A 12,865-nucleotide genomic window follows, 5' to 3' on the forward strand; every position below is an offset into this window, starting at 1 on the left:
TCTAGCTTGTACTCTGGCATTACTTGCCACACATTATCAATACCAGGTATCCATAAGAACTCACTACCTACTGGGGCCTTGCAACTTCACTCTACAAGACAGGTAGTTCATGGGTTACCTTGCAATACTTTCAGGGCTCAACATCCCCACGGCCTAGTCCTCGACCAGGAGGTGGTGGTCCTCCTGGAGGAGGTCCTCGACCAGGCCTCCAGGGGGATTATAAATCACCCTAATTCTGAGCCAATTGCCCCAATTCAATAAAAGGACCCAAAACCCCAAAACTCCCTTTGAGAAAAGTTTTGGAAAAGTGCCAAACTACCATTACAAAACTTTGACAACTGGACAAGTGATCATGGTGACTCCACTGCAGGACCCCACCAAGTGTCCACCCATCTCGGCTGCAGGAGCTGGTCCCAAAGGCAAAGCCCCGGACACACGTAGTATTAGCATCAGCAGAGACTGCAGCCTAGGGTGCTATGGTACCGGAACCAGCACAGCTGTACAAAGTCAAGTGAGAAATAACTAAATAAAAGGGGAAGCCCCCCTCATAAAGGAATGAGAAGAATTCCACAAAAACTGGTTCAGAGCATAAAGTGTGGGCCTGGAACATACCTGGAGAGGGATTTGAGAGTTGTTCTTCTACTCCCCAAGCCCAGCCTAAGGCCAGGCTCAACTTGTGATAACTTGGTCCAACAGGTAGTTGCTTGGAACAGCCTGTAGGCCCACATATCCACTATAGCCTGGTTGGTCTGGCACTTCTTGCAAGGTCTAAATGGTTCTTGAAGAAGTTCACCTTTGTTCCAGTAATATTTCTAACGCTTGCTGGGAGGGTGTTGAACAGCTGTGGAAACCTGGCATTCAGACAGTAGTCTCTGATTACGCCTATGGCATCTCTACTCCTCACTGGTTCTATTCTGCATTTTTCTTCCGTATCTTTCGCTCCAGTATGTTGTTATTCTACTGTGCAAATTTGGGACCTGGCCCTCCAGTATCTTCCATGCACCTGCAACGAATTACCCAGGAAAATAGAAGCCCAAAAGAGTGGCTGGACTCAGTAGATTTGGTGAAGAACAATGTGGAACTTCCAGGAAGCTGCAAGTAGCTGGAACAGAACAGAGCAGGGGTCATGAAGACCTACTCAGGGAACTGGAACCATCCTCTGGAAATTCTGGTAAATAACTGCTGCTGAAAATACAGATGTACACGTTTGTAAGTAGTTGTGTAACTGCTTCGTGAATCTGGTCCCAGGACACTTTCCCAGTGATCCAAGACACTCACTCAGTGACCTGGGACACTCGCCTGGAAACCTGTGGCTCAATTACAGATGTCATGGGCACTCAGCTGGGGACCCAAAACACTCACCAGCAACTAGAGAGAACTTCAGCCCAATGAATACAGAAGAAATAAGAAACAGAAACCTTCATGAAATCTCATGAGTGAGAACAAGAAAACCCTCAGCCATCATTACACCAGCACTAATAAATTTGGAAAACAAAATAATTTGGACAAAACCATTCGATATCCCTACCAGAAAAGCCAAAATATTTATATCTAATAGTTTATCAACACTAAATAGCTATACAAAATACCATCACTCAAAATGACCAACGACAATGATGAAAAATGTCCCAGTAGTACAGTCAGGCTCGTTCTCGACTCGCAATCGAGAATTCTGGGTCCAAACCCGGGCGGGACAGAAGTGGTTGGACGTGTTTCCTATCACCTAATGTTCCTGTTCTCCTAGTAGTAAATAGGTACCCAAGAGTTAGTCAGATTGTTGTGGATGTGCCTTCAACATCCTGGGTGGGGTCAGTAATTCGGCCCGGGGGAAGGGGATTACAAGGGCTGCTCTATATAAGCCTAACATATACTGTATGTATATATTCTGGCTGCCTGCCCCAAACATAATGCATTATAATTTTTAATTATTAGAAAGCAATACCAATATGTTTGAAAGCTTTCACAGGTAGCCAATAATGTTTTACCATTGCACGGGTCAACTGTGGCATTCACGAAGGAGTAGTTTCCATTGTAGCTGCATGTCAGCGTCTGAACCGTCATGTTCTTCTGAGTAGCCATGAGGGCGGGGCAGGTGAAGTTTACCGTGCCATTCAGAAAGCGCCAGTTAGGCGAAGTACTGTTGGTGATGAGAGGCGAGGGTGCCATGGGCACATCCATACATACTGTTGAGAATTATTACAATATCAAAATTAACTTGATTGTCAAGTTAATTATAATAGTTAATAGTCAAAAATTAAAACAGAAAATTCAGGAGAAATGTGTAGTACATCATACCCTTTCTGCTCCAACTCTCATCAGAAATAAGCTCATGAAGAAAATTACCTGGACATAGATACATTGCTTTAAAGTTGCAAATGCACTCAAATACAGGCATGTCTATCAGCTGATAAGAAAGACTTATCTTTTACACATTGGTGAATATTAGAGTCGCCTAAAATATGAAGGATGCTAATAAGTAAGCAGTGACTGACTCATAATATAAGCTCATTGACAATTCAATTATCCTGATCTGAGAAAAACTAGTAAATCAGTGGATATTTACCGTGACTCATGCTTGACTCACCTTCTACAGCAAGGCAGGCATTGAAGGTCCGAGGGCACCACCCACCTACTTGACCCAGACACTCCACTGTCAGTGTCGGCTGGCTAATGTTGCCCGCAAAGAAGTACCCAGGGTAGCATCTGTTCAGAAGATGAAAATGAGTTTGTCTTAGGTGTGGAAAATTATACTAAACTCAGGATAACACCTGAATGGAAAGTGGGGCATGACAAATTTGTAAATGAACTCAGGGTAATGCTGCCACTTGGAATATCGTGAAAGGCTGAGCTAATGACGACATCAATGCTTATTTACTAGCACATATGGGTCCTGTAGCACAGCAATAACACCCTTCACTTAAACTGAGGAACAAGGGTTATACTGTATCCCCAAACTGGACAGAAATGGCAAGTTATCCTTTCACCTGATGTGTCTGTACACCTAGCAGTCAATAGCTACATGGGAGGTTGTAGCCCACAATACCCCACAGGATACATCAGAACATGGACCAGAGAGACCTTGATAGGTCTAACTGGCTTCCTGTACTTACAATGGGAAAGCATTATACTTCAACAATAACATATTATTACTGCTGCCACAGCCAACAGTATTACCTCCAACATGTACCTGCTTGATACCTGCTTGATGGGGTTCTGGGAGTTCCTCTACTCCCCAAACCCGGCCCGAGGCCAGGCTTGACTTGTGAGAGTTTGGTCCACCAGGCTGTTGCTTGGAGCAGCCCGCAGGCCCACATATACCAGGTTGATGGGGTTCTGGGAGTTCTTCTACTCCCCAAGCCTGGCCCGAGGCCAGGCTTGACTTGTGAGAGTTTGGTCCACCAGGTTGTTGCTTGGAGCGGCCCGCAGGCCCACATATACCTGCTTGATGGGGTTCTGGGAGTTCTTCTACTCCCCAAACCCGGCCCAAGGCCAGGCTTGACTTGTGAGAGTTTGGTCCACTAGGCTGTTGCTTGGAGCGGCCCGCAGGCCCACATACCCACCACAGCCCGGTTGGTCCGGCACTCCTTGGAGGAATAAATCTAGTTTCCTCTTGAAGATGTCCACGGTACGAACACTTGAAAGCAATACAAGCGACATGTACGAACATTTGAAGGCAATACAACTGACATGTATGAACATTTGAAGGCAATATAACCGACATGTACGAACACTTGAAGGCAATATAACCGACATGTACGAACACTTGAAGGCAACTTATTATATCAGTTGCTTGTAACACATTGCTCTATCATATTCCTTAGTCAAAATGAAGAATTCATAATAAATAGTGTTGTCAGTGGTGAGGGGATGTATTAGTGGGGTGAAGGCAGCAAGCCTCTACGCAGCATTCTGCCTACCTCCCAGCCTCTCCCTCCCTGCCTGTACACCATTTGTACTCATTAATAATGTACCGTATGTACTTGTATATACATTACTTTGTGTATTCCTTATTCATATTAATAAACTTTGTATAATTTTCTCATTTGCTGGATGTATCTGAGTATGTAATTGTTGATATGAAACAATCTGTATTCCATGATACTGAAGCCTGTCAAGAAGCTAGGAACGGGTGGGCACATACAAACTCAAACTAGCAGTGTATGCCTGGCCTGAGGCATGATCTAACCTTGCCTGGCCTGAGACCTGGTTTGGCCTGATGCCTGATCTGCCTGATCTGGCCTGGTCAAGCCTAGTCTGGCCTGGTCTGGCCTGGTCAAGGCTGGCCTTAGACCTGGCCTGAGGCATGATCTGAGGTCTGGTCTGAGGCCTGGTCTGAGGCCTGATCTGAGGATTGGCCTGAGATCTGGTCTGAGGTCAGGCCTGTTCTGAGGTCTGGCCTGAAGCCTGGTCTGACCCCAAGGCCTGTTTTGATGTCTGGCCTGAGGCCTGGTCTAGCCCCAAGCCTGGTCTGAGGTCAGGCCTGGTCTGGCCTAAAGCCTGGTCTGAGGTCTACCCTGGTCTGAGGTTTGTCTGGCCCTGGCCCAAAGCCTGGTCTGAGGTCAGGCCTGGTCTGGCCTAAAGCCTGGTCTGAGGTCTACCCTGGTCTGAGGTTTGGTCTGGCCCTGGCCCAAAGCCTGGTCTGAGGTCTGCCCTGGTCTGAGGTTTAGTCTGGTCCTGGCCCAAAGCCTGGTCTGAGGTCTGGCCTGAGGCCTGGTCTGGCCCGCGGCCTGCCAGTCTGGCTGCCACACCCCCCCTTCTCTACTGCTGACAGGCTATAAACCACCCCCTCCCCTGCACCTGATTACCAGTGGCCGTCCACAACCCCCTCCCCTGACCACCAGAGGCTCACCATCTGCCTCCTCCTCCCATCAGTTTGTTGAGAATATGAGGTGATATTGCTTGATTGGATTCAGTAATTGCTCATATATGTAGTATTTTTATACCAAATTGTTTGTAAGTGATTGTTCTATCAAATCCCATAGTGAAAATAAATAATTCATAATAAAATGAATTTGTTCTGAATTTTTATACCAAGACTGATACAGTTGGCTCATGAAAATCTTGGCCATTACATCATATTTGTGGCCACCAATAATAGTCACATAGTTATGATTTTGATATGGAATTGTTCACCAATGATTGTTCTATCACGTGACATGTTCAAAATGATTAATACATAAATAGGTTTTCTGTGATTCTGATTTAGTTGATAGTGGATGTAGGACCTCTGTTCTTTTCACATGGAGGGGAGGAACAGCAACAGCTGACGGGTAGAATGAATTCCACAATGGAACGAATCGGCCTCGCCCCATATGGTTTGTTCAAGTGTGGATAAACTGTACAAGCTACATGTACAAACACTGAAAGGCAATACAAGCGACATGTATGAACAAAGGAAGGCAATACTGTACAACCAACATGTACGAACACTGGAAAGCAATACGAGCGACTTGTACGAATAGTTGAAGACAATACAACCAACATCTACATCTACTGGAAGGCAAGACAACCATCATGTAATTACCTAAGTGTAATTACCTAAGTGTGGTTACAGGATGAGAGCTACGCTCGTGGTGTCCCGTCTTCCCAGCACTCTTTGTCATATAACGTTTTGAAACTACTGACGGTCTTGGCCACCACCTTCTCACTTAACTTGTTCCAACCGTCTACCACTCTATTTGCGAAGGTGAATTTTCTTATATTTCTTCGGCATCTGTGTTTAGCTAGTTTAAATCTATGACCTCTTGTTCTTGAAGTTCCAGGTCTCAGGAAGTCTTCCCTGTCGATTTTATCAATTCCTGTTACTATTTTGTACGTAGTGATCATATCACCTCTTTTTCTTCTGTCTTCTAGTTTTGGCATATTAATGCTTCTAACCTCTCCTCGTAGCTCTTGCCTTCAGTTCTGGGAGCCACTTAGTAGCATGTCTTTGCACCTTTTCCAGTTTGTTGATGTGCTTCTTAAGATATGGGCACCACACAACAGCTGCATATTCTAGCTTTGGCCTAACAAAAGTCATGAACAATTTTTTTAGTATATCGCCATCCATGTATTTAAAAGCAAATTCTGAAGTTAGAAAGCATAGCATAGGCTCCTTGCACAATATTCTTTATGTGGTCCTCAGGTGATAGTTTTCTATCTAGAACCACCCCTAGATCTCTTTCTTTATCAGAATTCTTTAAAGATTTCTCACATAATATATAGGTTGTGTGGGGTCTATGTTCTCCTATTCCACATTCCATAACATGACATTTATTAACATTAAATTCCATTTGCCAAGTGGTGCTCCATATACTTATTTTGTCCAGGTCTTCTTGAAGGGCATGATAATCATCTAAATTTCTTATCCTTCCTATTATCTTAGCATCATCAGCAAACATGTTCATATAATTCTGTATACCAACTGGTAGATCATTTATGTACACAATAAACATCACTGGTGCAAGAACTGAACCCTGTGGTACTCCACTTGTGACATTTCTCCATTTTGATACATTGCCTCTGATTACTGCCCTCATTTTTCTATCAGTCAGAAAATTTTTCATCCATGTTAGAAGCTTACCCGTCACCCCTCCAATATTTTCCAGTTTCCAGAACAACCTCTTATGTGGAACTCTGTCGAAAGCTTTTTTTAGGTCCAGATAGATGCAGTCAACCCAACCATCTCTTTCCTGTAATATCTCTGTGGCTCGATCATAGACACTGAGTAAATTTGATACACAGGATCTTCCAGCTCGAAAACCATACTGTCTGTCTGATATTATATCATTTCTCTCCAGGTGTTCTACCCATTTAGTTTTGATTAGTTTTTTCAATACTTTCACTATTACACTTGTCAATGATACAGGTCTATAATTGAGGGGGTCTTCCCTGCTGCCACTTTTGTAGATTGGAACTATGTTAGCCTGTTTCCACACGTCTGCTACGATTCCTGTACACAGGGATGCCTGAAAGATCAGGTGAAGTGGAATGCTGAGCTCAGATGCACATTCTCTCAGAACCCATGGTGAAACTCCATCTGGGCCAGCTGCTTTAGCATATTTTCCACTTCATCTCTAGACACCTCTATCCGCTCTATGTTGTTCTCTGGAATTCTTATCGTGTCTGGTTCTCTGAAGATTTCATTTTGTACAAACACACTTTGGAACTTTTCATTTAATGTTTCACACATTTCCTTTTAATTTTCCGTGAATCTGTTTCCCATTTTCAACCTCTGGATATTATCCTTTACCTGCAATTTGTTGTTCATGAATTTGTAGAATAGGCCCGGTTCTGTTTTACATTTATCCGCTATCCCTTTTTTCAAAATTTCTTTCTGCCTCTCTCCTTACTGCTGTATAGTTGTTTCTCGCATCTTTGTATCGCTGGTATGTTTGGGGGTTTGGCCTCTTCCTATACTGATTCCATTTTTGTGTCATTTGGTCTCTGGCCCTCTCACAATTTGTCGAACCAATCCTGTTTTCTGGCCTTGCCTCTCTGTTTTGGTATGAATGTTTGTGTGCCTTCCTCGTATATTTTTAAAAATTTGACATACATTTCATTTACTTCCCTGCCTAGCAACAATTCTGTCCAATTACACTCATTAAAAAAATTTTGAAGTTCCCCATAGTGACCTCTCCTTAAATCGAGTTTATCAACTGTTTCAATGTCCCCATTTTCTTCTAGATGATATCTTAAAGCATAATCAATGTCTAACAGGACGTGATCACTCTTTTCCAAGGGAGGAAGGTACTGGATGTCAATATCTCTTCTTCTTTCCTGGTGAATACTAGATCCAGTACTGACGGTACATCTCCTTCCCTCATTCTTGTGGCCTGCTTTATGTGTTGATACAAGAATGTCTCCAAAATGAGGTTCACAAATCTGCATGTCCAAAAGTCCTCCGTTCTTGCTTCATAGGCCTCCTAGTCTATTGCTTTAAAGTTGAAGTCCCCCAGTATCAACAGTCGTGATTTATCTTTATCTGCTTGTACAATAATATCTCTCATGACCATTATGAGGCCCTCTCGTTTGTCATCTAGTTCTTCCTTTGTCCATGTGTTGCTTGCTGGTGGGCTGTAGGCATTTAAAATTATCAGCTTATCATCCTGATTCCAGACCTGCAATGCCATTATGTCAATATATTGAGGGTTTTCAAATATTAACTCTCTTACCTTCAGGTGTTTTTTCACCAGTACAGCCACTCCTCCTCCCTTCCTAGTTTTCCTGTCACGTCTCCAAACTGAATAGCCTCTTGGGAATATGACTTCATTTATTATATTTCCTTCAAGTTTCGTCTCTGATAATGCAACAATATCTGGGACCCTAAGCTGGATTATAGTTTGCAACTCCAAATTTTTTGAGCTCACTCCATCTATGTTGGTATATACAATTTTCAGGAACATGTTCCCTTTTCCTTTGCTCTTTACTCCCCCTTCCACTACTGATCTTGTTGCTTTGTTTTTATGTACCATTTCACTAGCTTTCCAGTCCCTGTCACTTTGTAGAAAAAAGAATTTCTGTCTTCTTCATTTCTCTCTCCATTTAGACGTTTTGCCTCAATTAGGTTCATTTTCAGCTTTTCTCTGTCTTCCTTGGAGAGGTCTTGTCTTATTGACCAAAGTTTGCCAACCTCATCACTCTGCAATTTCCTGGCATTTCTTAGCACTTCCATCATGTTTTTCACTCCATTAAATGTCACCCTTAAGGGGCGGCTCTTGTCTTTCTCATATTTTCCTATTCTTCTAAAATCACTGACATTTTCCTTTGAGCCTTCTCCTAAACCTACTATTTTCTCTATGATTTTCATCTCTTCTGCCGTTCGGTCCACCCTAGATGAAATTTCCTTCTCTAAACATCCAAAAATGATTATGGACTTAGTTCTATCTGCAGTGTTTTGTACCAGTTTACTGTTGGTAACCAGTTCTTTCCTAATTGCTTGCCTAATTTCTGCTTCTTGTTGGTCATTTCTGGTTTTGACTTCCGAACACACTTCTTTGATAGTCTCTTTCTCTTTTACAACTTGAGCATATGTCGCTTTATTTCTTCTTTATACTTTTCTAGTTCTTTATTCACCTCCTCTATGTGAGTTGTCAGTGAAGTTTCCAGTTGGAGATCCTTACCTAACTCTATGTTAGCCCTTAGGCTTGCTTGGAGTTGTTCACCATATGAGTCTATCTTCTTGTTTATTTCTTCAAAGTCACCACACTTCACTTTCCATGCCTCATTTTCTTTCACTAGTTCCTTGATTTGCTCCTCCTGATTTGTTACCTTGTCTGTTAATGCAGTAATAATCTTACCTTGTTGAAGCATACTCCCTTTTAGAGTGCAAAGCTCACTCCTAAGAGCTCCATTGTCCTCTTCCAATTTAAGCACTTTTTCTTCATACTTCTTTTGCATATCCTCAATTATCTCTAACCTGCCAAGAACACCACCTTTCCTTATATCTTGTGGTGAGAATCCTTTGAAACCATCATCTGTTGGTGTGTCTACATCCTCAGTGGTGGCGGCCATCTTTGTTTTTGTTCTAGAACCAAAACAAACTTTTCCACTCAACTATTTTCACTCACTTTTACTTGTTTATTGCATTTTATTTGCTTTTACACTTCCTGAACCTTTATGTAACCTGGGACACCACTGTAGCCCTCAACCTGTTCCCAATACTTAGGTAATTCGATATTTCCAGGAGCTTGCTGCAGTGTGACTTCTGCCTCCTCCAGCTCACAGTCCACCATACGAACAATGTACGAACATTGGAAGGCAATACAAGCAACATGTACATGTGGCTAGACTTAATAACCCTGCAGACAACCCATGGATAAAACCCATGCCACGCCCCCCAATGAAAAGAATAGGCAGTCTGCCAGCGAAGAAGACTCCGTAACCTCCAAATGCACCCAATACGGGAAAGAAGAACCGAACTCAAACAAGGATGGATCCATCACAGAGGCAAAATCCACGTCTCGCAGGAGGTATGCAGCAAGAGCCTCCCAAACCTCCTTAGGTGAGATTCGAGAAGCAGAAAACCTTCAGAATGAAGGAGCCGAGGAACCCAAGGAAACCCTGAACCAAACCTGGGGAGGAGCCGACCCCAAATTATACTCATACAGGGAAGGGAGGTAAGAAAACCCCTCTCCCTGCAACAACAAACTCAACTAAGAGGGCATTAACACCCAAGCAGGATCAAAGGGGGCCGAAGCCCCCCCCCCCTTCCAGGTCAACTCCTTCCCAGCCCTGGGATCCTCCAAACCAGTACTCAGGGCAGAGCTGTCCTCCACACCCTCTACCCCTGAAAAATCCAGGGAAAAGGCCGAAAAGAGGGGGGGGGGGTCTGCTGGTGGGACCCAGAAGCCTTGGCATGAGGAGCAGGCTCAAATGCCTCTGTCCCCCAACCCGATTGGGGCAGTCCCCGAAGCCACCCGTGTCTCATCACCAACTAAACCCTGCCTCGACTCCGAAACTCTTAGACATTTGGAAGCCGGGAGGAGGGAAAGGGGAGGAGCAGGGCGAACAACACCAACCGGGAAAGGACTGGGGAGTGTGGACTGAACCAAAGTCGAAGCAATTAATGTCCCCAAGTCCAGGTCCCTATAACCAAAACAGGGTAGCCTCGGGGCATCCAGGTGACTAACCAACCTAGCGCATTGCAGCAACCTAAACTTAGCATGCAACGCAGATGCTGCCTGTACCCGAACCTTAATGTCTACAGAATGATTAAATTGGAGCATGAGCAGAGAACACGCCTCGCAAGATTCCGGGTCAAAGGTGTTGTTGACCCAACAGGCAGCATTACAAAAGCAAATATGGCGACTTTCATCCTGAGACAAGGGCACACAGCAACCTTCAAACTCATACGAGGTGAGAAGCCACCGGGAGCCAGCTGCCTCAACTTATGGTTTACACGTGGGCTTGACACCCCGACTAGGAAGCGAGAGTTTTGCCTGACTCTTGAGAAGTTCCCCCTGACGTTACATACGCAAACCTACTCGACAGCTAAGCCCTCCTAACTTATTTATTAATAATTGTAGTCTACTAACTTTATAGAAAATATTATTTACCATGATTTAATAACCTCATGATTACTTAATATTATAAGGTGGATTTAGCAATATTAAATCAACCTCCCAAAAGTGTGTAAGCGGCAACAACTAGCAGATACAGTAATACCTCAGCTTACGAATTTAATCCGTTCCCAGAGACGACTCATAAGCCGAATATTTGTAAACTGAAGCGAATTTCCCCATAAGAAATAATGGAAATTGAATTAATCCGTTCCAGACTCCCCCAAAAATTAACTTCAAAGTAAATTTTATACCTAATTCACTCAAATCTTCAGTACTAAAGTATGTACAAGTTATTACTTACCTTTACTGATGACGTGTTGGCGTATGGAAGATGGTGAGGGGGGGAGGGGAAGAGGAGAGGTGTTGGTGTTTGGAAGGGAAGTCCCCTTCCATTATAACATCAGGCAGTGAGGACTTCTCTGGAATGTACTCTCTGGCACGTTTTGCCTGCATACCACTAGGTCCTGATTGTGGCTCACTGCTTGCTTGTCTTACCAAGATCTGTCTAAAAGACACTTGTTTTTCCCTACATTTTAACATTTGTCTGCAGTAAGATATCACATTGTCATTTAAAAGGTCAATGCAACGGCTTCCTACAGCTTTATCTGGGTGAGAACTGCAACAAAACTTTGCAGTTCTTCCCATACTTCACTCATTTTCTTAATGAGGAAGGGACATCCTCTACTGCCTCTACTCTCAAGTATTTTCTTAGGTTGAACCTTACCACTGACTTTCTTGGGACCCATGGCAAGATATGTAATAATTACTTTTATGTTCAAATACCAAAAAATCTGAAAAACACTGAAATTCTTTACAAAGAATTCGGGTGTAATTGTCACCAGTCAGGAGCCACTGGTAAACTGAGGCGCGATCGCTGTGCCACCACACGCTAGGTCAGCCATACGCGTATCAACAAGCTCGTTTCCCGAGGCAAAGCTCATAACCCAAATCGAAATTTCCGAAGAAATTGGGCTCATAACCCGAAAAACTCGTAAATAGTGGCATTCTTAAGCCAAGATGTCACTGTATATCAATCAATCATACAGTCCACGTTTTACAGTCCACTTAATAATAATTAATCTTAATATGATTAAACATCTGCTGGGATATTCCCACAGAAACCCCCATGATTCAGATTCAGATTCAGATGTTTATTCAGGTAAGGTATATACATACAAGTGATGTTACATTAATGGATTGATATATAGATAGAGCTAGTACATACAATGCCTAAAGCCACTATTACGCAATGCGTTTCGGGCAAGAAAAACATTAATATCTAGAACTTAATACTAATTGAGCATAAAGAATAAAAGGTGTTGAGAACAAATACAAATAAAGATAAAAAAAAGGGGGAACATGACTGAAAAAGCAGCACAAATACAATAGGTTGACAAACAGTGTTGATTAAAAAAAAAAAAAAAAAAGAAAATAACAGACATGGGTTGACAATAGAGGAGTGAGGTAGATTACAGGGAATTTATTAGGTAGTGTTTAGTTTTTATCTTAAACTGGTTGAGAGAGGTACAGTCTTTAACATGGTTGGGAAGGTCATTCCACATTCTGGGCCCCTTGATTTGCAGAGCATTTCTAGTTTGATTAAGACGTACTCTAGGAATATCAAAACTGTATTTATTTCTGGTGTGGTGCTCATGGGTTCTGTTACAACCTTCTATGAAGCTTTTAAGATCAGGATTGGCATTATAGTTTAGCGTTTTATATATGTATAATACACATGAGAGAATGTGCAGTGACTTAATATCTAACATATTAAGAGATTTGAGTAGGGGTACCGAGTGATGTCTGGGGCCAGAGTTGGATAT

General features: G+C 42.9%; 1 protein-coding gene across 1 annotated transcript in view; it reads right to left on the reverse strand.

The window, feature by feature from the left end:
- Positions 1-12,865, reverse strand: part of LOC123749571 (sushi, von Willebrand factor type A, EGF and pentraxin domain-containing protein 1) — a 177,956-nt gene that overhangs the window by 49,299 nt on the left and 115,792 nt on the right. The window contains exons 10-11 of the mRNA XM_069303377.1: positions 2,585-2,703; positions 1,986-2,183 (exon numbers count right to left, since the gene is read on the reverse strand). Of these exons, the coding sequence (XP_069159478.1) occupies positions 1,986-2,183; positions 2,585-2,703 (317 nt within the window). The remainder of the gene's footprint in view (positions 1-1,985; positions 2,184-2,584; positions 2,704-12,865) is intronic.

This window comes from Procambarus clarkii, chromosome 50, assembly GCF_040958095.1.
Source record: "Procambarus clarkii isolate CNS0578487 chromosome 50, FALCON_Pclarkii_2.0, whole genome shotgun sequence".
Classification (NCBI taxonomy): Eukaryota; Metazoa; Arthropoda; class Malacostraca; order Decapoda; family Cambaridae; genus Procambarus; species Procambarus clarkii.